General features: G+C 44.5%; 1 protein-coding gene across 1 annotated transcript in view; it reads left to right on the top strand.

Moving 5' to 3' along the window:
- The window catches only part of vegfc (vascular endothelial growth factor c), a 217,387-nt gene extending 193,003 nt beyond the window's left edge, over positions 1-24,384 (top strand). Inside the window, exons 6-7 of the mRNA XM_078561783.1 lie at positions 16,418-16,751; positions 23,809-24,384. Of these exons, the coding sequence (XP_078417909.1) occupies positions 16,418-16,751; positions 23,809-23,929 (455 nt within the window). The 3' untranslated portion in view covers positions 23,930-24,384. The remainder of the gene's footprint in view (positions 1-16,417; positions 16,752-23,808) is intronic.
- Positions 24,385-26,313: the final 1,929 nt, after the last annotated feature.

The following is a 26,313-nucleotide window of genomic DNA, read 5'->3' as shown; positions in this document are numbered from 1 at the left end:
TCTACCTCCCCTCCTGTACAGCCGAGCTACTCGTGGTGCCACAAACTTGGCTCTGACTGCACTCCTCTGAGGAACCAGCACCCTCACCAGCTTCCAAAACAGAAAACAGATTTGTGAGCAGGACCCCAGGGGACTCCTGCACTACCTGCCTACTTTTCTTGGACTGCCTGGTGGTCACTCATTCCCTCTCTGTCTCCAGGCCCTGAGACTGCGGTGTGACCACCTTTCTGAATGTGCTACCCACGTAGCTCTCAGCCTCGCGGATATGCCACAGTGACTCCAGCCGCTGCTCGAGCTCTGAAACCCAGAGCTCAAGTTTCTGCAGCTGACAGCACTTCCTGCACCTGTGGTCATCTCGGACACCGGTAGTGTCCATGACTAAGCACATATTAAAGAACATTCATTCCACTTGACTGAGCTGCCCTCTATGCCTTAACTCTACTTCCCTTACCTTAACTTTATTCTACTTTGAATTATTTATGTTACTTTATTATATTGGCCCTAAATTTCCCTTATTCTTGGCACTTCTCAGTTAAATCCAAGTATAGGACTTGAAAAATATTACACTTTTCTAATTTACTCAGCAGTTCCTACTTACCAAGGCTGCCGCTCTTCTTTCTGAGAAAAGGTAGAAAAAGAAAGGAGCACCTCCTCCCTTCTCACCAAACTCCCTCAGTCACCAAACTCCAACTGAAGCACTCTACTGTAGCCAAAAACAGCACTCCAGGGCAGACAAATTCAGCACTATAAGATAGCCTACTTTTATACCCCTTGAACCAAGCCTCTGTAAACCTGATTAAGCCAGTTATCTAATTATCTAGTTGCAGCTGCAAGCAGAGGCTGCATGAGCCCTGTTTTAAGGCTGGACCAAAACTCACCTTCTTCCAACCCTAACAGCAACTTTTAGTTAATTACTAAATTAAAGAAAGACTAGATTTTAGATAGAATTTAACCCTTAATTTAATCCCGTAAACTCCCTCAGTCACCAATCTCTAACTGAAGCAGTCGACTGCAGCCAAACACAGCCTTGGTTAGTAGGAACCAGTGAGTAAATTAGAAAAGTAATATTTTTAATCCTATACTTGGGTTCAACTGAGAAGCACCAGGAATAAGGGGAATTTAGGGCCAATATAATAAAGTAATATAAATAATCCAAAGTAGAATAACGTTAACTTGGGGAAGTAGAGTTAAAATTCTTTTTAAGTTCCCTTCAGGCTTCTTATTTTCTTTTTTTGTTTTGCTGCTTTTCTCTCATCTTTTCGTTTCCTCTTCATTTGATCTATTTTTAACTTCCTTTAATCTTCAACTGTGGCATTTAATCCCATGGTGCCTTTTGTTCTGTGTCACTCTCTAATCTGACATGTTCTTTCTTTCCTTCATTCTCACCATTGACCTGCCCTTGCTCTACCCACCTCCTACCCTCTGCAAAAAAAACCTTTTGCCTTATGATTTGACGCTACACCTTTTTCATCCTCTGGCTCTGCCCCCTTGATATTTTGCTTCTTTTGGATCCAAATCTTCCCCCACCTTCCTTCCCCTAGCAGCTGTTACTGGAATATTCCCCATAGATTTTAATCTTTATTCTTTATTTTAAGTGTGCTGGAGATTGCCCTGCTTTTGCCAAAATTAATACTAAAAAGTTATTTTGGCATAACTTGCACCAAGATTAGTTGCCAAGTCAAATCATTAATTCACCTGCAGGTACTTGTAACTTGTTCCGGTCACAATACCACACAGATAAGTTATCAGGCAGTTCAGTAAGGATGAATATAATATTAAATATCTCAGGCTTCCATTTGGAGCAGGAACCATTTGTCAGCAGGGATATGTTAATGGGTAAGATGTTGATTCATGTATTTTGGTAAGTCTGATTCAGTTTACTAAGATGCTTTGACTGGCTTGGGGATAGTTTCGGTACTTCACAGCTATATCGATCACGCTGGGGCTGAGAGTAAAGCATAAGAGCAGCAGCTGTTATAACAGCCCCGCTGCCAACTTTTGCTTTATCCTCTTTCTCTTAACGTCTGGCCATGGAGGGCTACATTTTCGTGACAGAATTACCGCAACCAAAGGAAAATATCTCAAGCCGGTCACTATAACCAAGGCAAGGCACTGAGAGTGCCGGGAACCTGGCCTATAAGTATGCTGCCACATTAGGCAGACAGCTCATCCTGGGGGTGTCTCAAGCCCTGCTATAACAAGTGGTGCCTGAACTCACTGGGACACAGCACCAGACCTCCTAAAGAAAACATATTGTAATCATCAGACCACTTTCAAGCAGACGCCCAGTAATCTGGCACCAACGGACAAAAATAGCCCCCAGTGCAGTCAGTTGAATGGAAATTTCCATTGTGATGAATCCTGCTTCATTGGGAACTATTTTCACTTGTTCCCGAGGGTCATCCTGCACTGAACCCTGGGTAATAGGATGTGGGGGATATCACTTCATGGCCACAGTACCAGCCTTGAACTGACCACGAGCAAAGCATGTCTGTATTGCTTGTTGATTCCCCAGAAGCACTGGATGAGATTGGGACCATATCTCATGGGGAAGCAGGGTGGACCTGCCATCCTAACTCTCAGTGATACACAATACAAAGAACAACAAAGAACAACAAATAAAAGTACAGCACAGGAACAGGCCCTTCGGCCCTCCAAGTCTGCGCCGATCATATTGCCCGTCAACTAAAACATTTTGCACTTCCGGGGTCCGTATCCCTCTATTCCCATCCTATTCATGTATTTGTCAAGCTGCCTCTTAAACACCACTATCGTACCTGCTTCCACCACCTCCTCTGGCAGCGAATTCCAGACACTCACTACCCTCTGCGTAAAAAACTTGCCCCGCACATCTCCTCTATAGTTTTCTCCTCTCACCTTAAATCTATGTCCCCTAGTAATTGACTCTTCCACCCTGGGAAAAAGCTTCTGACTGTCTACTCTGTCCATGCCACTCATAATTTTGTAAACTTCTATCAAGTCGCCCCTCAATCTCCGTCGCTCTAGTGAGAACAATCCAAGTTTCTGCAACCTCTCCTCATAGCTAATAACCTCCAGACCAGGCGGCATCTTCCTCTGCACCCTCTCCAATGCCTCCATATCCTTCTGGTAATGTGGCGACCAGAATTGCACGCAATATTCCAAGTGTGGCCTAACCAAGGTTCTATACAGCTGCAGCATGACTTCCCAGCTTTTATACTCAATACCCCTGCCAATGAAGGCAAGCATGCCATATGCCTTCCTGACTACCTTATCCACCTGCGTTGCCACTTTCAGTGACCTGTGGACCTGTACACCCAGATCCCTCTGCCCGTCGATGCACTTAAGTGTTCTGCCATTTACTGTGTAATTCCTGCCTGTATTAGACCTTCCAAAATGCATCACCTCGCATTTGTCCGGATTAAACTCCATCTGCCATTTCTCCGCCCAATTCTCCAACTGATCTATATCCCATTGTATCCTTTGACAATCCTCTTCACTATCTGCAACTCTTCCAACCTTAGTGTCGTCTGCAAACTTACTAATTAGCCCAGTTACATCTTCCTCCAAATAATTTGTGTATACTACAAACAGCAAAGGTCCCAGCACTGATCCCTGCGGAACTCCACTAGTCACAGCTCTCCATTCAGAAAAGCACTCTTCCACTGCTACCCTCTGTCTTCTATGACCAAGAAAGTTTTGATATAGTAGGTAAGGAAAAACAGTGGCAGTGACCTGGCATGCGCTGCCTGAGAGTGTGGTGAAGACAGATTCAATTGTGGTTTTCAATGAGAATTGGATTATTATCTAAAAAGAAAAAAATGTGCAGGGTTACGGGGAGAAGGTGGGGGAGTGGCACTAGGTGAATTGCTCCTTCAGAGAGCCAGCAGAGACAGGACAGGCTGAATGATCTCCTTCTGTGTTGGAACCATTCTATGAGACACAAATTGAAGGCAAAAAGACAAAGGGAGACATGAGGATTTTTTTTTTTTGTATAGCAGTGATTTGGAAAGCACCACCTGAAAGGGTGATGCAAGCAGATCCAATAGTAACTTTCAAAAGAGAATTGAATAAATACTTAAAGGGGGAAAGAAAATTACAGGGTAGCGGGGAAAGGGCAGGTGAATCTGACTAATCCGCTAGCTCTTTCAAAGAGCAAATATAGGCACACCACGATAGAAAACTCAATTGCAAGCCAGATAAAGACCTCAATAGGCCTAAAGGAGGGGGGGGTGCTGGCTGATACCTTACCTGCTCCTGCCCATTGTATTATGGGGGACAGCTTGGGGGTGGGTGGGCAGACGGTTGGCCAGCCACTCATCCTATTTTATGTGCCCCCCCACCCCGCCTCTACCTGTAAATACGCCAGCTGGTATCCTTCTGGTTGTGTTGTGGCATTTTTTTCTCTCATGCAGGCTCACCTCAAGTTCAGTTCCCATTTCTTCTTGACCTAAATACAATGAGGAACAACCTTGACCTTTTGTGATAGTGTAAAACAGGTGAGGACATTCGGCAACAAATTATTTTGTGGGTGATGGCAAATTGGCAGTCTCAGGCAAACTTGATGGTGCTCCCGATTCTTATTTCCATTGCCTGTGTCAGCAGCTGACCATCGACTACCTGGTCTTAACAGCCAATCCTCAGTGGCATGCCTGCTCACCGACTTCCCAATGAAAATGGGTGGCGAGAAGCCACTGCTGGTGGGGACCCAGAGGCAAGCCCCAGCACAAAGCATGCGTTCCAGAAGAGCGATGCTTGTTTGGGGAGACCACCTGAGCCCACCTTTCTTTATGGCACCCAGAGGAGCAGAACCTTCCAACAATGGGACACAGGTCAATACATTCCCCCACCGGCAGGTTTTTAGATGGGGAGCGTGATATTGAAGGGAAGGCATCCCCTTCTGGTTCCCGTCCGCCCCAATCACGTGCTGATTTTACAATGGGGCGGACAAGGCCTCGGACAGGAAGCCTGGCCTTGCCGCAATTGAGTGACCAATTATTGGCCACTTAAGGGCCGTTTCCTGCCCAGCCTCAATTTTTAGGCTGGCGGGAGGATTGGAGTTGCGTTGGGGAAGACCAAATATCAACAGAGATGTATCTTGGGTGGGAAGGGATGGAGGTGCCTCCATCAGAAGACCCCTTCTGAAGTCGGGCGACAACCCCTCCACCCCCACTTAAGGTCCAGTGGCCTCCGCACCTCCTTCCCCCCTCTCCCGGCCTCTCCCCCAAGAGCCCGATCAACCCCTTCACCCAGGCCTTCCCTACCCTCCCCGCCTTGGGACCTCAAACTTAGCTGGGCCTCCGGCACCCCGACGTCCTCCTGCACTTCCTCTTCTGTCCACTTCAGCGCTGTCGCTGCAAGGACTGGAGAGCTGCCGGCTGATCAGATGGGCCAGGAGCTCTCTGAGGTGGGACTTCCTCCCGAGTGAGGGGTGGAAGTCCCGCCTGCAGCCACTTAGCGCTCATTCAAGCGTGAAATGGCTGAGGGACACTCAGAGTCGCAGAGGATGTTTTCGCTCCCGACTCTCCGGATGACAGGATGCAAGACCCCACTATCTGAAAAATTCAGGCTAATGTTTCAATTATCATCCCTACCTACTGAAGCTTCTAACTTAGAGACAAGGGCTGTCAACTAAGCCACAACTAATATCACATAGCAGATTGCACTTGATGTTGCAAAGGTACAATTTTTACTTCAGTTTTAATGAGCAGCAAGGTAAACAAATGTGACGAGTTTGGCTGAAGTAAATATTGCTTCTCACAACAACCTATGAAACAGCAGATTCATGTTTGGAGCAGATTAGCTCGCACGAGAGAGAAAAAATACTAGTGATGTGACAACACCCTTCACCAGAATAAAAGCCAGCAGCAGAAATAAACTTGCCAACAACAATTTGTCTTAAAACAGTTTGGACCCAAAAGATAGGGCAATGTTTCAATCATGCTGTGATTTCTTAAGTAATGTGGATATATCCCAGTCAAAGTGGTGGGGTGGGGGGGGTGAGGAGGGGGTCGGGTGCACAGTGGGTGGGCTACATTAACAAGGGAGTAGCAAAATGCTTTGGCAGAAATAAAATGAGATTTTTGAATGTTCCTTCCGGATAATGTAGTCTTTCTTCATTGAACACCAAGATCCCAGTCCTTCACTGGGGAATTGCAGTGGTGGCAGTCAAAAACAATGGGCAGCCAGATCCTGAACAATGGATTGCACAGAGTTTCCCTCCGTCACTGTGCGGAGATGTGCGTCGGAACTGACAAGCACATTATAACCAGAGCCCACTGCCCTTTGCATGCCAGCCCAGGCTTGTGCTACAGCAGACCCAGAAACGTCAAACATTTTCACAGGTTTAGTCTCAGTGTGAGAAGCCTGGAGATCATAGAGGCTCACAAGTAACAGAACTGTTCTTAAACACCTTGACGGAATTTGGCCGAAGTCTAGAAGAGCTGATCCAAGTTTGCTAATTATGAATAGAACACAAAGATTTAAAAATAAAATTCTTCTTGACTTTGCAAGTGCCTTTCTTTTCATTGTGACCTTTATGCTGTTTGACAGCGATTAGGGATGTTATGTTCTGCTTTATTTGTTTCTATTGTTTGATTCCCGCAGAAACACAAAGCAATATTTGAGCTGTGAAGAACATGTGCTTTGATTTAAGAGCTATTATGATGACATTATGCCTAAAATCATGAACTAAATTTTTTTTGGTTCAATCTTTTCAATTGGAGTTTCAACTTGAGTTGAAATACAGAGTGTGCCAAGATGGTAGGGTGGTGAATACAGCATTAACGCTGACATGAAATGGCCTGTTTCTGTGCTGCAGCGTGCATGTAACTTTATATAAATAGTCATTTGGTGATATAGAACTTGAGTGTTGCTGAAAAAAGACATTTTGTTGAAGCTTTTCATCTTGCACTCACCAGGAAAATTGCAAGAATGCCAATGTCAGAGGAAGCAACAACCTTATACTGTATGAGAAGAGAGTGCTGAGTGGCTGGCAAGTGGACTCTGATTGGTAGAGGCATTGCCATGGAGAATGCACCAGTTAATGGTGATTACATACATTAATATACAGAATCCTATTCTTTGCAGACAGAAAGAACATGTACATACATTGCCCAGAATTTTTCACTCAGCATGCGGGCGCACGCCCAACACTGTCAAGCGTAAAATAGCGCGCAATGACGTCGGGTGAGCGTCCCGATGTCATCGCGCACTCGCACGATATCTCACTCAGTGGGGGATCTGTGTGGACACTTCTAATCAGCTGTCCACATTTGCATCAAGCTGGTGACAGAAGCTCTGTTCAGGTGGGTACTTACCTTTATTTTTTTACCATACAGACAATGCCAGCCAGTCTGAGCGAGTCAGAGGCTTTGCAGCAATTGCTGGGATCCCCGCGCCCAGGGTACAATCAACTGCACACACGTGGCCACCAAGGTGCTAGCGGGTCAGCCGGGTGCCTTCGTCAACAAGAAGGGATTCTGCTCCATGATAGTGTGTGACCACAGGATGCAGATTCTGCAAGTCTGTGCAAGGTACCCAGGCAGTTCCCATGACGCATATATCCCGAGACACTCCCAGATACCAAAGCTCTTCAGTGATTCACCTTGACTGGATGGATGGCTGCCGAATAACAAGGGCTATCGTTGAAGAGGTGGCTCATCATGCCTCTTCACCACCCAAGAGCAGAGGCAGAGAAGTGTTACAATACGATTCATACCTCCACAAGGGTGGTGGTAGAGAGGACCATAGGCCTTCTCAGGATGCGTTTCCGATGCCTAGACCATTCAGGGGATGCACTACAATACTGCCCAGAGCGAGTGCATTGATAGTGGTTGCATGCTGCGCTCTCCACAACCTGGCACTGGCAAGGAGGGACCCACTGGAGGAAGAGGACCTTGATGCAGCTGCACAGGCCACAGATGATGAATCCAGTGTTGAGTCAGAAGAGGAGCATGGTGAGGAGAACGCTGAGGGCATGGAGACAGACCTCGATAACCTCCAGGGAGTCAGGGACACTAGGGATGCCTTGATCCCATGCTCCTTCAACTAGATCTGTTTCCACCTCATGCCAGGGCTGCCGCTTCCATCCCAGATGTCCGAAATGACCCCTTCGTTTGCCCCAATGTCCACTCAATGCCTGTGCAATAAAGTATCCATCCACTCACATCCAGCATTACATACTGATGTACCTGTACCAGAAAGAAAAAAGGTGAAGCATAAACAGGCCATCAGAACCAAAGCAAATTTAATGTTATTGTCACATTGAATGCGTAATGACATTACCATTACTGGTATTGATGTCCACACCAGCAGACATAGAAACCAAAAATAAATGAACAGAAAATCACCTGTGAACTATCCCTCTTGTGCTCATGGTGCCTTTAACTTATGCTTGCAAGTGCTACGTCTTGGTACTCCCCACCTCTCGCTGACATCAGCATTGGAGACAGCCTGCTGACTCTGCTGTCCTGTTGGCCTTGATGACCTTGGTGGTCATCCTCTGGCCAGTGGACCCTGTGCTGGCCCCGCCTGGGAGGGAGTGGCCAGTGCCACAGCTGGCATCTCCCTAGTCAGCGCAGCCTCATCAGATGCAAAGGTCACTGGCAGAGGGGTGGAGAAGCGGCTGCCATCGTCCAGAGCGCCCTGAAAGGAGCCCGCAGAGACGACAAGCAGCTCGTGCACCAACGTGAGGTTGCTCTGGACCTCCCTGCTTACCATTGATGAACGGGCGCCTAGTGGGGATACTGGGTGCCTCATCCATCTCCCACACAGACACTGACCAGCTGAGGTCATTGCCTGAGTGAGGGCTTGCAGGTCCGAGTGCAGCCCCAGGAACCCCTGATTCTGTCCCTGGAGCTGCCCCTCCATGAGAGTCGCCACTGTCTCACTGGAGGAGGCAGTGCGCTCAGCCGTGAGGGTTAATGCAGTGCTCATGCTTCACATGGACTCCTCCACAATGGAGACTATGACATGCAGACCCTCATGGATCTCCGCCAGATCCTCCTGCACATCCCGCTGGACATCCAGCATCTGCCACCTAATGGACGACTCCAGAGGCTCATCATCAGCCTTCAACTGAGCATCATCCTGGTCCCCAGCTGTCCTCCGACTGCTGGTGCCCTGGGCACTTGCGGCCTCAGCCTGCACCTCAAGTGATTGTGAATTTTGATAAGGTCCCGCATGGGAGACTGATAACACACGTAAGAGCCCATGGGATCCAAGGCAATTTGGCACATTGGATCCAGAATTGGCTAAGTGGCAGGAAGCAGAGGGTGATGGTCGAGGAGTGTTTTTGTGACTGGATGCCTGTGTCCAGTGGGGGTTCCATCAGGGATCAGTGTTGGGTCCCTTGCTGTTTGTAGTACATATAAATGATTTAGACTTGAATGTAGGAGGGTTGATCAGTAAGTTCGTGGATGACATGAAAATTGGTGGGGTGGTAAATAGTGAGGAGGATAGCCTTAGATCACAGGAGAATATAGACGGGCTGGTCAGATGGGCTGATCAGTGGCAAATGGAACTTAATCCGGATAAGTGTGAGGTGATGCCATGGCATACAAGGCTATGGGCCTAGTGCTGTAAAATGGGACTAGAATAGTTAGGTACTTGTTTGACTAGGACAGACACAATGGACCAAAGGGCCTTTTTCTGTGCTGTAGACCTTTGTGACTCTATGACTATGACTCTATGAATTGCCCTCATCAATGTGCACCAAAATTCTAGCCACTGATCTAACGCCCACCGAGGTGCTGGTATCTGCACTGGTGCCTGGTTCAGAGAGCGGGTATGACGCAGGTGCAAATGATGCCAGGTGGTCCTCCGGCATTAAGGGTCCAGACAGTGAGTGTGCGCTGACAAAGCTAAGGGAGAACAAGGGCATGTCATTAGTTAAAGTCATCACACTGTCACTGTGCATGCCAGGCACCCTGGTGAGACAATGGAGATCTGCATCATGGTGCCATTGTCTTTCAATGATCAATGGGGAATCCAGGCTGAGGCTCCCATCAATGAAGAGACTACAGAAGAAAGGTTGCACAATCTGAAACTCTCACCTCCATGCACTGCACTCTTACCTTCGTCTGGCACCCCCACCTCTCCGCACCCGGCTGTACATGGAGGTTGCTGGCTCTCCAGCTCAAGGGTGTCCTGCTCGAACCTGGTGAACAGCAGCAGGTTGGGCAGGCCTCCGCCTGTCCGTGACCTCTCCAATTGGTTATGGCCCATCTTCTCCTGAAAGGACAGAGGAGCATTGATTAGTCCACTCTTTACCTGCAGCACCATTGCAGCCTGGCCAACCCCAGCTGAGGAACACCTTGCAGAGCACATCCAGACCAAGGCACTCAGACCAAGCAGACAGGGTGCACCCCCTTGGCCAGCCCTGGCATCATTGACAGTTGGCACTCAGACTCCAGCAGCCCTGAGGTCCACGCGTCGATAACCAGACCTTAACACTTCTGCACACTGACCCATGACAGCATGGTACCCACGCTTCCTGAGCACAGCAGGCCATAGAACCTCTTCTGGCTCTGCACCCATGTTCATTGCACCATGTCATGGCTGCCAACAAGCGCTGCAATCTCCTTACATGCCCTCTTTGTGACGTATGGTGGCCTCCTCCTCTTTTGGGACAAGGTGTCCCTCCTGGTAGCCACCTCCTCCAGAAGGACCGCGAAGCACTCATCCGAAAAGCGTGGGGCCAAGAGCCCACTCAACCTGCAGGGGGCTGGACATGGCAGGCTCCTCGACTCCATTACTTGAATGTTGAAGACACAGAGGAGAAATTGTTCTCTGGTAACCTTCCAGTGGATACCTGTGCCGTTTTTAAACCGGCTAACGGGTCCAATGGCAACAGGTACCCGCCCCCACCCACCCACCCCTTCCCAACCAGCGAGGGGCCACATTTCACGCTGGGTGAGCCTTAAATGGCTCATCAGCATGAAATCGTCATCAGGGGCTGATCACGGACAATGGGCCGTTCCCCTGCTGCTCCCAGGCCCGTCGACTGCGCCTGCCCACTGACCTCAAAATTCTGGCCATTGTGCATGTTTCAGCTAATCAAAATAAGTGATAGCCATTAGCTGGTTCATTCCTCAGGGCATTGCCTTGACCCAATAGAGTCAAGCTGCCTGCTTTAAATTTCAAACAACACCTGGCAATTAACTGTCAGTCACCATTAACTGGTGCATTCTCCTAGGCAATGCTTCTACCAATCAGAGTCCACCTGCCAACCAATCAGCACTTTCTTCTCATACAATATAAAGTTGTTGCTTCCCCTGACATTGGTATTCTTGCGATTGTCCTGATAACTGCAAGGCAAAAAGTTTCAACAAAATGTCTTTTTCAGCAATACTAATTCTATATAATCATTTGGAAGATTCCTTACTGCAAAGCTTTCTTGATTGTACACTGCAGAGTTTAGATTTGCCAGTCGACATTATACTCATGCCAGTCAGGAAAGTTAGGCTCATTAAGCTATTGCCAGAACAGAGGCAACTAAACTCTATCAATAGATCAACAATTACTTGCATTCATATAGCACCTTTTACATAATAAAGCACTTCCAAGGTGCTTCACAGGGATGTAACTGGACAGAAAGAACTGATACTAAGCCAGAGAAGGGGACAATAGGATAGGTGACCAAAAGCTTGCTCAAAGAGATAGGTTGTAAATTGTCCCTTAACAAGAGAAAGGTGGACGGGTTTAGAAAGGGATTCTAGATTTAGGGTTTAGCCACTGAAAGCATTGTATTAGATACTCGAAGTATTGTGTTAGTTATTTGAAATCTGCTAACAAGCCAAAAGAACAAGAAATTTCAGATGAAAGCAGACCTGGAAATTTGATATCAGGGATCATCCAGTGCAGTTATTTTGGAAACTGGGACATGCAAAAGAGTAGACCAGGTGTCCAATCCTCTGATGTTCTTGTAGGAAGCTCTTGATCTCCACACTCACATTGGTACACCTGAGATTCAAAATTTACCATGTGGGCAAGTACAGCTATAAGCTTCTGCCTTGGTTAAGACACATAACTTTGGTGCTCTGAATTTTTAAACGATTAAAGGAACCAGTATTGGGCATGTAAAAAAGGCAGTACATTAATTATGGGTGACTTTAATCTTCATGTAGATTGGGAAAATCAAATTGGCAGAGGTAGCCACAAGCAAGAATTCATAGAGTGTATTTGAGACAGTTTCCCAGGATAATATGTTATGGATCCAACCAGGAATCAGGCTATTTTGGATCTGGTAATGTGTAATGAGGCAGGTTTAATAAATCATCTCAGAGTAAAAGATCCCCTAGAAAACAGTGACCATAACATTAGTAGAGTTTAACATTCAGTTTGAGAGTGAGAAACTTGTGTCAGAAACAACTGTGCTAAAGTTAAATAAGGTAATTACAAAGGAGTGAGGACAGATTTGGTTGGAGTGGACTGGGAAAGGAGTTTAGCAAAAAAAGGTGGTTGATGAACAATGGCAGATGTTTAAGAAAATAGTACATGATTCCCAACAAAGATATATCCCAGTGAGGAAGAAGGATTCTAGGAAGGGGATAAACCAACTATGGTTAAACAAGGAAGATAAGGAGTGTATCAAATTGAAATAAAAAAAACATACAATGTGGCAAAGATTAGTGGTAACCCAGAGGTTTGGGAAAGTTTTAAAAACCAACAGAAGATTACCAAAAATAATAATAGAGGGAGAAAATAAACTTTGAGGGTAAACTAGCAAGTAATATAAAAATGGACAGTAAGAGCTTCTTAAAATATATAAAAAGGAAGAGAGATGCCAAAGTGAACATAGGTCCCTTAGGGAATGAGGCTGGGGAAATAATAATGGGGAACCAGGAAATGGCAGAAGAGTTAAATAAATACTTTGCATTAGTCTAGAAGGCACTAATAACATTCCAAAAATACTAAATAATCAAGGGGCAAAAGAGGGGAGAGGTAATAAATACAATAACTATCACTAGAGAAAAAGTACTAGGGGAACTAATGAGGCTAAAGGCCAATATGTCCCCTGGGCCTGATGGGTTGCATCCTAGGATATTAAAGGGAGTAGCTGCAGAGATAGTGGATGCACAGGTAGTAATCTTCCAAGAATCCTTAGATTCTGGAAATGCTCCAGAGGATTGGAAAACTGCCAATGTAGTACCCTTATTCAAAAAGGGAGGAAGACAAAAATCAAGTAACTATAGACCAGTTAGCTTAACAGCCATCATTCGTAAAATGTTAGAGTCTATTATAAAGGAATTAATAGCAGAGCATTTAGAAATGCATAATCTAATCAAGCAGAGTCGGCATGGCTTCATGAAGGGGAAATCATGCCTGAAAAATTTATTAGAATCCTTTGAGGAGGTAGCAAGCAGATGAATAAAGGGGAAGCAGTAGATGTAATATATTTGGATTTTCAAAAGGCATTCGATAAGGTACCACACACAAAGTTACTTAATAAAATAAGAGCCCATGGTGTTGGGGGTAGTATATTAGCATGGATAGAGGATTGGCTAACTAATAGAAGACAGAGAATTGGGATAAGGGGGGAATTTTCAGGATGGCAACCTGTAACTATTGGAGTGTCACAGGGATCAGTGCTGAGGCCACAATTATTTACATTATATATTAATGGATGAGGGAAGTGAATGCACTATCGCCAGGTTTGCAGATGACACAAAAATAGGTGGGAAGGCAAATGGTGAGGATGACACAAAGAGTCTACAGAGGGATGTAGACATGTTAAGTGAGTGGGCAAAACTTGGCAGATTGAATATAATGTGGGAAAATGTGAGGTTATGCACTTTGGCAGGAAGAATAGAGGAGCTGAATGTTATTTAAATGTAGAAAGACTGCAGAAGGCTGTAACACAGAGGGATTTGGGGTCCTCATGCATGAATCACAAAAGGCTAGCATACAAGTTCAGCAGCTAATAGGGAAGGCAAATGGAATGTTGGCCTTTATTTCAAAGGGAATGGAGTGTAAAAATAGGGAAGTCTTTCTAAAACTATGCAAGGCACTAGTTAGACCGCATGGAGAATACTGTGAACAATTTTGGTCCCCTTACCTAAGGAAAAATATACTGGCATTGGAGGCAGTCCAGAGAAGGTTCACTAGGTTGATTCTGGGTATGGAGGGGTCTTCTTATGAGGAGAGGCTGAGTTGGTTGGGAATGTACTCATTGGAGTTTAGAAGAATGAGAGGCGACCTTATTGAAATCTATAAGATTCTTCGGGGACTTGACAGGGTAGATGTTAAGAGGTTGTTTCCCCTTGTGGGAGAGTCTAGGACCAGAGGCCATAATCTCAGAGTAAGGGGTCGCCCATTTAAGACAGAGAGGAGGGGGAATTTCTTCTCTCAGAGGGTAGTGAATCTGTGGAATTCTTTACCGCAGAGGACTGTAGAAGCTGGGCCGTTAAGTATATTCAAGGTTGAAATAGACAGATTTTTAATCACTAAGGGAATCAAAAGTTATGGGGAAAAGGCAGGAAAGTGGAGTTGAGGCTTATCACATCAGCCATGATCTCATTGAATGACGGAGCAGGCTCAATGGGCTGAATGGCCTAAATCTGCTCCTACGTCTTATGATCATGATAATGGTAAGGGCCTAGTCTACACAGTTAATGCTGAATATACTTATTAAATGGCACTAGACTTGTACAACGCGAACATATAAAGATGTCTGTCATGAGCTGCCCTCAGTCCTTTTAACCTGATGAAAGCAGATCTGCATCATATAGTTCAGAAGGAACCTGAGATATGGTTTGGGGCTTTTGGGAAGGTGTTATGATGAGTTGCAGTGCTTGCCATGCTACTCAAGAGGCGCTCCTGATACCTGAGTGGGTTTAATCTATGCCCTTGTCAGTCGTCTAATGGGCAAACAGATAATATCTTCCTTTGGGGGAAGGTGGTTCAAAGGCAATGTACTTGGACTTGGAAGATAGAATCCTAGTCAATCCTATTTTGCAGTATTGGGAATGAGATACCTGAACAGGATAGGTCCCCAACCCACCCCCCACCCACGCCCCCCCACCTCCCCTACCCCAGGCACAGTTCATACTGTATCATCCAACCTGACTCATTCATGGAATGTAGAAGATTGACCCTGTTTCTGGGGCCTGGGCTACTTCCAACTCCGAACAAATAACCCTGCAAGTCAATGCCCTAAAAGTAATCCAGGTTGGATATACATCGGTAAGTTTATACTATCCTAGGAGGCTCGGCAGTTTTAGCTGATTGAACTGCAGTGGGCTACTGTGCAGGGGTAATGCTCTGATGACTTGGGCTCAAATCCTACGCATGGCAGATGGTGGAATTTGAATCCAATAAAAATCTGGAAATAAAAAGTCTAATGATGACTGTGAAACCATTGTTGATTGTCATAAAAACCCATCTGGCTCACTAATGTCCATTAGGGAAGGGAATCTGCCACCCTTACCTGGTCTAGCTTACATGTGACTCCAGACTCACAGCAATGTGGTTGACTCTTAAATGCCCTCTGAACAAGGGCAATTGGGGATGGGCAATAAATGCTGGCTGAGCCAGCGACGCCCACATCCCATGAATGAGCATCAAAAAATAGCTGTGCCATAACAGTCTGGGGTTTAAATAATATGGTGTTTCTGCCATTTCTGTTCTTTAACTAGCCAATTGAAGCATAGATTGTGCTCACTTATCCTCTGATTTTTCCTCATGAATAAGAAAAAGAATAAAAGAAATATTGCATTTATATAGCACCCTCCACAGCCTCAGGATGCCCCAAACTACTTCAGAACCAAACCTTCGAAGATGTGTAGTCACTGTTGTAATGTAGAGAGGTGTGGCAGTCAAGTTCTGCTCAGCAAACTCCCACAAACAGCAATGTGATAATCATCTGAGGTGTTTGGAAATAAATATGGCCAGGACACGAGGGAGATCTCCCCTGCGCTTCTTCGCAATAGCTCCATGGGATCTTTTATGTCCACTTGCATGGCAAGGGGGGTGCCGAGTGGGGTTGAATCTGCGGCCTTTTGAGACCGAGATGAAAATGTGACCCTGGAGCCAAGATTCACATCTCGCTCAAAAGAATGAGGGAAGTAATGAATTTGTTGTCCGTGTAGCTGGACTCTTGCCCTAACTGGACGTTTCAGTGGGAGAAGTGAATGTTTTGTCACACTTTATGAAGGACATAGATCTCTTGTTCCTACATCTGAATCCATTCAATCATCTGGGCACAACACATCTAGAAAATTCAAATAATGGGAACTGCACACCCATAACAGAGGTCACCTGATATGAGATCCACCCAAGCAATGCTTTATGTGCAAGCACGAGAGAGGAAAATTTGCCTTCATTCTCTTGCACCAAGCATTTCACAAGGCGCAAATGCATAATCTTGTTAATGTATTTTACAGTTTATTTGGTCCTGTTCCCTTACAGAACGTATCTGTTTTTATTTCTTTCACAGACAGAGGCACCGACTTCTACAGCGTCTGCGGGCCTAATAAAGAACTGGATGAGGATACGTGTCAGTGTGTCTGTAAAGGAGGCCTACACCACACTAGCTGTGGACGCCACAAAGAGCTAGATAAGGACTCGTGCCAATGCGTGTGCAGAAACAGACTGTATCCCGCCTTATGTGGCCCCCACAAGCAATTTGATGCAAATTCTTGCGAATGTATTTGCAAAAAAAGCTGTCCAAGGAATCAGCCTTTAAACCCAGTAAAATGTGCCTGCGAGTGTACAGAGTCTCCAAATAAATGCTTTCTGAAAGGAATGAGGTTTCACCCTCACACCTGCAGGTGAGTGTTGTGTCAGTTTACACCATACGTAAGGCGTGCTTTGTCCCAGAGTGATGTTAAAAAAAGTTGTAATTGAATTCTTTGAGACATTTTCTTTCTTCATGCTCTTTTAAAAATTCATTCACAAAATGTGGGCGTCACTGCCAAGACCAGCATTTATTGCCTGTCATTATTTGGCCTTCAGGATGTTCTAGTGGGCTGCCTCCCTGAACCACTGCAGCCCATGTGCTGAAGGTGCTCTCACCGTGCTGTTGTAGGAAGTTTCAGGATTTTGACCAAGTGGCAGTGACAGAACAGCGATATATTTCCAAGTTGGGAGAGAATACAACTTGGAGGGGATGGTGTTCCCATGCCTCTGCTGCCCTTGTCCTTCTGGGTGGCAGAGGTTACAGGTTTGGGAGGTTCTCCCTTGGCGAGTGCTGTGGTGCATCCTGTCGAGAGAACACAATGGCCAGAATTTTATGGCCCCATCGTGGCGAGCTATTCTAAACTCCATTGATTTCAACGGGAACGTAAAATCCGAGCTGTCGTAAAATTCCGCCCAATGTAGCTACAGCATGCTGCTGTTGAAGGAATAGCATGAAGAAAGCAAGTGGATGGGATATCGATCAAAATGACTTTTCTGTAATATCATCAAGCTACCTGAGTGCTGTTTGAGCTGCACCCATCCAAGCAAATGGGCATTATTCCAACACATCCCTGAATTGTGCTTTGCAGATGGTAGAGATGCTTTGGGAGTCAGGGATTGACTATTTACCACAGAATATCCAGTCTCTGTCATGACATTTTTGTGGCTGATCCTAATCTGTTTCTGGTTAATAGTGATTCTCAGGACTTTATGGTGTATGACTCAGTGATGGCAATGCCATTGAATGGTTGGTCTTCTGGCTTGAAGATAATGGTAGAGTAAGAACATAAGAAATAGAAGCAGGAGTAGACTAAACAGCCTGTTGAGCCTGCGCTCTGCCATTCAGTACAATCATGGCTGATTTTCTATCTCAAATCCATTTTCCTGCCTGCTCCCCTTATCATTTGATTTCATGAGAGACCAAAAATGTGTCTATCCCAGCCTTAAATATATTCAATGATGGAGCATCCATAACTCCTTGTGGTAGAGAACTCCAAAGATTCACAACCCTTTGTTGAATAAAATATTTAAGAGTTAGTTATGTTAAATGAATTAACAAATATAGATTAAATATAAAATTAAATAAATATATAAATAAATCAATGAAATAATCATAGAACCTTTCACAACCTCTGGACATCCCAAAACACTTCTCAGCCAATGAAGTAGTTCTGAAGTGCCATCATTGTTGCAATGTAGGATAGTGATAGTGAATGGACAAATAATGGCCTAGTATTTAGACAGGGTCTCATATAAGCAAATCTCCTTAATGCAAATCCTCGTCTTCTGGTTCAAAATTGAATACATGGTTGAAGCCGTTTCCCAGTTAGAACAGGACTTGTATCACACCAGAGAGAAAAAAAGCCTTTTTTTAAAATCATAAATTTGTGTCCCAGAAATAAGGACAGTCCTGTCAGTCCTTGCTTCGCTAGGTGGTTTAGAATCGCTGTCTTGCTCAGTTACCCTATCCAAACCCACTGCTGCAATGTAAAGCCAACCAGAGGATTACTTTTACTGCAAGTAGCTGCTGCCAAGTTTAAAAAAAACCTGTTACAAGCCAAAGCAGTAAACTTAACAGCACAAGAAACATCAACCCAAAATGTCAACTCTAATCAAGTCATGCCAGGGATGTTGACAAAAATGACTCCCAACTCTACTACTGCCACATTGCGAAGGAGTAGAGCAGATATAAAAACAGAAAATGCTGGAAAATCTCAGCAGCTCTGTCAGCACCTGTGGAGAGAGAAACAGAGTTAGCATTTTGAGTCCTTATGACTCTTCTTCAGAGCTGAAGAGAGGCTGAGAGAGGCCAGGACGGGACAGGTCAAGGACAGCCTTCCCACCCAGAAGCCAATTGAGCCCTTAAGTGACCACCTAAGGGTGTAATCCCGCCAGTGCTGGTGTTCAGCCAGCCGCAGGCAAGGGCCACACCATGTGGGCAACCCGCAAGATAAACCCTTGCAAGTAAACCCTGGCAGGCATGTCTGCAGCCTGGGTGCTCCTTCCTACCTGGGCAGCACCGCAAAGATATCCACAGGAGGCATGAGTGAAGAACTCTGCCAACCTAAATATTCAGCCCCTCCCCGCCCACCCAGTCCGCCCTAACTGGCCTGACGAGCCTTCCGTCCCTACCTTCACTCCAGGCTCCAGCAACAATCCTGCAGCTTGGGCAGTACCCTACAGTACCACCAGTGGCTGCGCCAAGCTCAAATTGGCAGGAAATCCCCATTGAGGACAACGACAACCCCAACTCCAGCTGGTAAGTGCCTGAGTGGCACTAAGTCAGTTTGAGGAGGAATCTCAGAATGGCCGTGGAGGATTGCCACCCAATCTCCAGCCAGTGGATGGACCCTCTGCTGCAAGATTAAATCCCACCCATAGAGGTTAAAATTAACCAGGGAAAGGAAGATTACGATAAGTGTCAGGGCATTAAAAAGCAGAGAGCCAAGCTGAATACAGAAAACATGGAGGAGAACTGAAACAGGGATTAAGAGAGGCAAATGAAAATAGATTATTATCAGTTAACATCAAATATCTGTTATAAACATACAACTGCTTAAAACAATAGTCCTGAAAGGAAAGGTGGTGTCGATTAGGGACCATAAAGAAGCTTTCCTGGTGGAGGCAGAGAGCATGCCTGAGTAATTTGTATTTGTCTTCAGTGAAGACAAGGATGATGACAATACCACAGTAAAGGTGGTAGCGTGTTTCAAAGATTAAGACGAGTAAAGGGCAGTTAGCTTTATTAGATTTTCTGGGTGCATGCTGCTCCTAAAGCTAATAACTCGCTCATGTTGGCTATACTTGATATTTTGGAAATGATCTACAATTTTGAGGCTAGATCAATTGAAAATTTTAAAACTGAGATTGATAGGTATTCGTTCGGCTAGGATCTTCAGGGTTACGAGACCACAGTGAGTAAATGACATTACGATGTAAATAAACCATGTTCTAATTGAATGGCAGAACAGGCTTAAGAGAATGAATGGCCTATTCCTGTTGCTATATTCCTAATTCCCAGATCGAGCTGCATCAAGTATTAAGGAGTAAGCTTTCCACCACCTTATTTTCCTTAGAGTGATTAAAAAAATTAATTTCTGGATAAACTGTATTTTCCTGAGTAAGTGAAGTGTGATATCTGTTTCCCCTGCCTCTCTCAGTCCATTCTCTTACCTCTTCTTCCTATCTTGAATGTTTTGGCTCTTTGCCGGGGTTCAGTTCCACAGATGGTAGGCAGCCTCTTGTACCTCACACAATTGTCAATCTTCATGACTGAGTGAGTGCAATTCGAATGTAGAATCAGAATTGAATCAGCCCTCATGCAATATAGGTGGTCCTAGCCACAGGAGTCACAAGCAGAGACACCTGGCTGACTTTTTCCTATGAAGACTTGCATTTGTGTAGCTCTTTGCATGACATCAGGACAAGCCAAACCGCTTTGCAGCCAATGAAAAATACTTTTGAGGCACGGTCTCTGTTAGAATCTAGGAAACGCGGCAGCCAATTTCCGCATGACAAATTCTATTTCCTACATTAAAATACATATCAAATTATCTAAGCCACTCAATGCTGGGACCAATAAAAATTGATCTCATGAAAGGTTCCATTGGGCAGTCTTCAAATTACCACATCTGCTTTATCTCTCCTTATTTATTTTCAGTTGTTGAGACTTTTGTCTCTATTGCATTGTTTTGCTGCCTGCAATTGTTTTAATGCAATGATGCGATGGTGCCAACATAGGGGAAACATAATGTAAATCAGCCCTTCAGGTGTGACTGTTCATCAGGACTAGTGATGGAGGCTTTCCCCCCAAAATGTTGCTCTACCTAGGAACATAGGGACATAGGAGCAGGAATAGGCCATTTGGCCCTTTGAGCCTTCTCCACCATTCAATAAGATCATCGCTGTTTTGGTTGTGGTCTCAGCTCCACTTACCTTTCTGCCCCCCATAGCCCTTGACTCCTTTGCCTAACAAAATCTATCTAAATCTGCCTTGAATAAATTTAAAGACCCAGCCTCCACTACTCTCTGGGGAAGGGAATTCCACACACCAACGACCCTTGGGAGAAAACATTTCTCCTCATCTCTGTCTTAAAAGGGAGACCTCTTGTTTTTAAACTATGTCCCCTAGTTTTAGTCTGCCCCACAAGAGGAAACATCCTCTGGATATCCACCCTAACAAGCCCCCTCAGGATCTTCTATGTTTCAATAAGATCACCTCAAAATCTTCCAAAACCCAATGGGTATAGGCCTAACCTGTTCAGCCTTTCTTCATAAGACAACCCCCTCATCCTAGCCCTGAAGAAGGGTCATACAGACTCGAAACATTAGCTTTGTTTCTCTCTCCACCGATGCAGTCAGACCTGCTGAGATTTTCCAGCATTTTCTGGTTTTATCCCTTCATCCTAGGAATGAGTCTGGTGAACTGTCTCTGAACTGCTTCCAAAGAAATTATATATTTTTTTAAAATAAGGAGACAAAAACTGTGCATTCTGATGAAGCTGCACTGTAGAGGTGCCAAGGCTAATATATCTTTCCTGTAGAGCTGTGTCCAGAACTGAATTCAGTACTCTAAACCAAAGCTTTAGATTACTGTAACATAGCTTCCAGTCATTTTGAGATAAAGGCCAACATTCCAGTAGCCTTTGTCATTATTTTTGGTACCTGTCCACAAGCTTTTAGTGATTTCTGCACGCGGATGCCTAAAACTCTACACATCCATAGTTCCCAGCTTCCTGCCATTTAGAAAGTACTCTGATTTAACTTTCTTAGGTCCAAAGTCAATAATCTCATTCTTTCCCACTTTGAACTCCATCTGCCAAGTTGTACCATCTGACTCAATCTACTACTATCCCTTTGTTCCAGTCTGCACTACTCACTGTGCAAATGGTAATATATGCAGAATTTTCAGTTCTAATTTCAGATTTTCCACATGAATGCTTCTCCCACCCACCACCACACCCCCCCCCCCCCCGCCAACTCACTCAAATAAATATTTTATTTTCATTACACTTTTTACTTCTATCACGCAATGCGAAGTTGCACAGCAAAACCTGAGAAGCTTAACATTAGAGGTTGGAGAAATGTCCTGCAAAACATGAATCAGCATAGTTAATCAGTGAATATTAAAATAGAAAATAAAACCTGTGTATCTATGATATGTTTTATTACAGTTGAGTAAAACCAACCTTTGCATTAATCATTATCTTACACCCTGAAAACATTCTCCAACCAACATGATAAATGGATAATAAAGGAATGTTTCTGGATGGAGACATGCACTTTATGATTAATTAATTCGGGATCTCGTCAGTGCCAGCCAGAATCTATTTCTAACCTTCTGCTGCTGATTTCTGTCTATAATTTATGTAATCCTAATCTGTACCTTTTGCATAATGAATGTCTGTTAGCATAAATGGATCTCTCTGCAAACATACAATCATTACAGGAGCAAAGTCTCAATGGGAGCAGTTTCTAGCACAAACGAAGGTGGAGTGTTTGAATCAGGTCAAGTACTGTATTATGAGTAAAGCCAACACGAGGCTTCCTTTCATATTTCCCCATTGCTCACATCCTATTGCAGTGCACCACTGTTTTTGGTTATTTAACCCACTACAACATTTGGGAAAACCCTTGCGTATTTTGCTTGTTTAATTACGTATATTATCATCTCCACCGCTGGAGGGATGGAAACTTTGTTTATGGAAAATAAAATGATTTGCTGCATTTGGATCTGAAGCCAACTTGCCTATCATCCATCTCTGAATGTGGGTACTGTGCAGGCAGCTTTCGCAATGAAACACCAATTATTGGCTGTCTGTGAACAAGTAAACAGACTATCAGTGTCATTGGCCTAGAAATGTCACTATAAGGGTCACTGTTGCACAAGCATTAACCATTGATAAAGGCTTCATTAAAAATGTGACAAATGGATTAAGTGTTGATAACTATTACAGGATAGTATAATTTCAAAGGTCATTGATCTATTATTTTCTTAACAAGATTTTATTTTAATGACTCAAGCAGTGAAAGTGAGGACAGAAGTACCCCAATTTTCTGCTTATCATATTCTTTTGAAAGTGGTGCATCCAAACCATGTTCTTTTCCTTTCTATATAAAATCAGGTTGGGATCATTGCTATACCAACAGTGATTTGGTAAGGGAATCAGATGAGTATTTTGGCTATGTCTCCATGATGGACCATTCCTAACCACTTGTCACTTCGATAGTTTAAAGACATTTCCTTAAATAAAGGGAACAAAGGTAGAGATATGCAATCGAACAGGAATGTCTAAATTGTAATACATGGTGTTATATTGCCCAAACGATCCAGCCCTTGTGGCACAAGTAACTGAGTCCTACTATGCGCTCTGTCTCATACTTGTTGGTTAGCCCTATAGCAATTTTGTGGAGGTTTGGACTCCATTTATTCTAATTCTTATTTTCAATATCCCTCAGTTATCATCCTTCCCAATCTCTGTAAAAGCTGCCTGTGCTCCTGGCCTCTGAAACCTCCCAATTTCAAAACTCACCATTAGCTGCAGAGTGCCTATACTCTGGACCTCCCTCTCTAAACCGCTTTGTTTTTCTCTCCCTCTCTCTCTCTTCCTAAGAATGCTTCTGAAAACCTAGCGCTTTGACAAGCTGTCCTAATATCTCCTCATGTGACTCAATATAAAATTTTGTTTGATAATGTTCCTTTGAAGTGCCTTGGGATGTTTTCTTGAAGGTATTATTTGATTGCTGTTGTTATGTAGCTTGCGAGATGAAGGTGCCTGCATGCCCTGTGATAAAACAATTGCATTCAGTCCTGAAATTGCTGATATAAAGTAGTCCTCATGCACTAACTGAAACCTCCCAATATGAGAGTCATTAACTTTTTCAATAGATTGAGTAAGGCAATAATCTTGATTCTTTTATATTCCACAGTTGCCACAGGCCACCCTGTGTAGTCCGGACAAGACGCTGCAGCCAAGGCTTTTACTTCAGCAAGGAGGTATGTCGCTGTGTCCCCACATATTGGAGAAGACCGCACACTGACTACTATTGACGGTGACTGTCATTTGGTGACAAAAGAACCATTGTCAGACTTTCACATGGATGCTACTACCGAGAGGGAAAACATTGTGTAAAAAAAAAGATGCATACTATCTACATCTTGGATTCAGCAGTGCACCAGAGACGCAGGAGGGCCCGAAGCAATCCCAACACTGCACGTTTCAAAAAAAAAATGCAGACGTACAATGTAGAAACTTACCTGGAGGCTACAAGTCATGCAGAGAACTTGCCCGGGCTTCATGTGACACACCGATGTCCAAAAGGTCTAGATCTTTTCAAGCTAATTTTTGTTTTTAAGATAATGAATCTATATCTAATTTATTGCCACCAAAATGTTGTGCAACATTCCTGTTCATAACAGTTAACAACTGTAAGAGCTCACTGTGATCAGTATTTTTATATCATGTAAAATATCTTTAAAATAAATGGCAAAAGTGTATTGTACAACGCGTATCCATTGTAGGATTAACCCAATTTTGCGAGTTGAAGTTACCACTTATTCCAATGGAAAAAGATGGGAAAAGCGGAAAAAAAAACAGGCTCGTGACTGCAAATGGACAGGGAAACAAGCAACTAATGGGCTTGGGAGGCTAGAAACTGGTGGCGGGATTTTCCACTCGTGCTAGTAGCATCGTCGCAGGCAGGACCAGAAAATCCTGGTCTGAGAGACTGTTTCCCCTGACTGGAGAATCTAGAACGAGGGGTCATTGGCTCAGGATAAGGAGACAGCCATTTTGGCCTGAGATGAGGAGAATTTCTTTACTCAGAGTTGTAAAATTCTCTAACCCAGAGAGCAGTGGATGCTCAATTGATGAGGGTATTCCATACTGAGATCTATGCACTTTTGGGCACTAAGGGAATCAAGGGACATGGGGAAAGGACAGAAAAGTGCCACAGATGTAGAAATGCAGCCATTATCTTTTTGAATAGCGGTGGAGGATCAATGGGCCAAATGACCTTTATCAACTTCTGCCAAGAATGCTACAATAAAGATACAAAGTATGAGATTCAACCATTTGGTAGCTCTTCTATCAAAAATCTTGACAGCCTTCACCATTGCAGTGGATCTCCCACTAGCCCACAGTTCTCAACTGTAGACTTGTGCGTGAAGGTAGGTTGTAGTTTTTGGGTGATCAGTCCCATTGGATGGCAGGCAGTGCAAGCTGGCTGCTTGCCTGATGGAATCAGCCTGAGGCCCGACAAACTTTCCCAGTCAGGCCTCATTTCTATATTGTCGCAGACCGCTCCCCAATCCTCTTGTGGAGCTGAGGTTGGAAGTAAAGAGTTAAAAGGACAGATTTGGGGCCATTGTGTGTGCGGGGGCAGGGGTCGGCACAGATGAGCCGAAAGCAGGTCTGAAGATTTTTGTTTTGCCATTTGCAACACCCGCCAAAGAACTCAGCTCTCAAATAGCGGGAAGTGACTGCTGCAGACCTTGAATGCCTGCAGCAGCACAGGGTAGCTGAATTTCTCTGCGGCAGCTGAAGACTTTTATTCATGATTAGGGACTGGGATGTTTTGAAAGAATCAATCACTTCGCAATCCCTTGGGGCACCACAACATAACAGTACAAACCTCCGAAAAGAGGGGCAGCTGGTCCATCAAGTCCCACACACCATAATGGCTGAAGCACCAAGACTTGACACTTCTATTCCACCTGGCTTCTGAAGCCATGTCACCTCCTGTAAGAGGCAACAAAACAGATAAAAACCCAGGGCTAGGAAGAGCCATGTAATTAATCTTCTCTCACCCCTTCAAGTGATTGAAACTAGTCCAGATGGTCACATGTACACCTGGAACATGTGACATTCCCAGAGTCCAGCATTGTTATGATACAAATGGTGGAAAAAATCTTTGTATGTGTACGTTGTATTCTCATTTGCATCTGACTACAATGGGCAGGATTTTCGCGGAGTCATTGAGAATCTGCGGATCTTTAAAAATGGTAGACAGGATCCGGATATGGAAGTTCCACCCCATTTATGGCAGATCCCATTTTCACTGATCGATGAAAGGGGGCAGGATATCAAGCACACAAGCATGAATTACAAATCCACTGGGCTATTTAAACTCAGTGCACAGGGAATGCAGACCCAATTTTCACTCCAGAAATGGCCTCGACCTGGAGTATGTGTTCCACAACTTTATGGTAGTGACATAAATGCGCTTGAAGGGCAGAGAAGGTATGTACACCTGTCAAGCTGTTAAGATATTTGAAACCCCTGTCCTTTAAAATTAAAGTTATTAAAGGATTAGCTGTCTTTGATGTCAGGTTACAAATAGAAATATTTGTTTTTATAAGGGACTAAGTATTGAGAGGATTTAAATGTATTGAATGGGCTTTCATGCATGGAACTTCTTTATTTAGCGAATTCC

Source organism: Cetorhinus maximus, chromosome 2 (assembly GCF_964194155.1).
Source record: "Cetorhinus maximus chromosome 2, sCetMax3.hap1.1, whole genome shotgun sequence".
NCBI lineage: Eukaryota > Metazoa > Chordata > Chondrichthyes > Lamniformes > Cetorhinidae > Cetorhinus > Cetorhinus maximus.
Note: the sequence above shows the minus strand (reverse complement) of the source record. Positions and strands in the feature narration are given on the sequence as shown.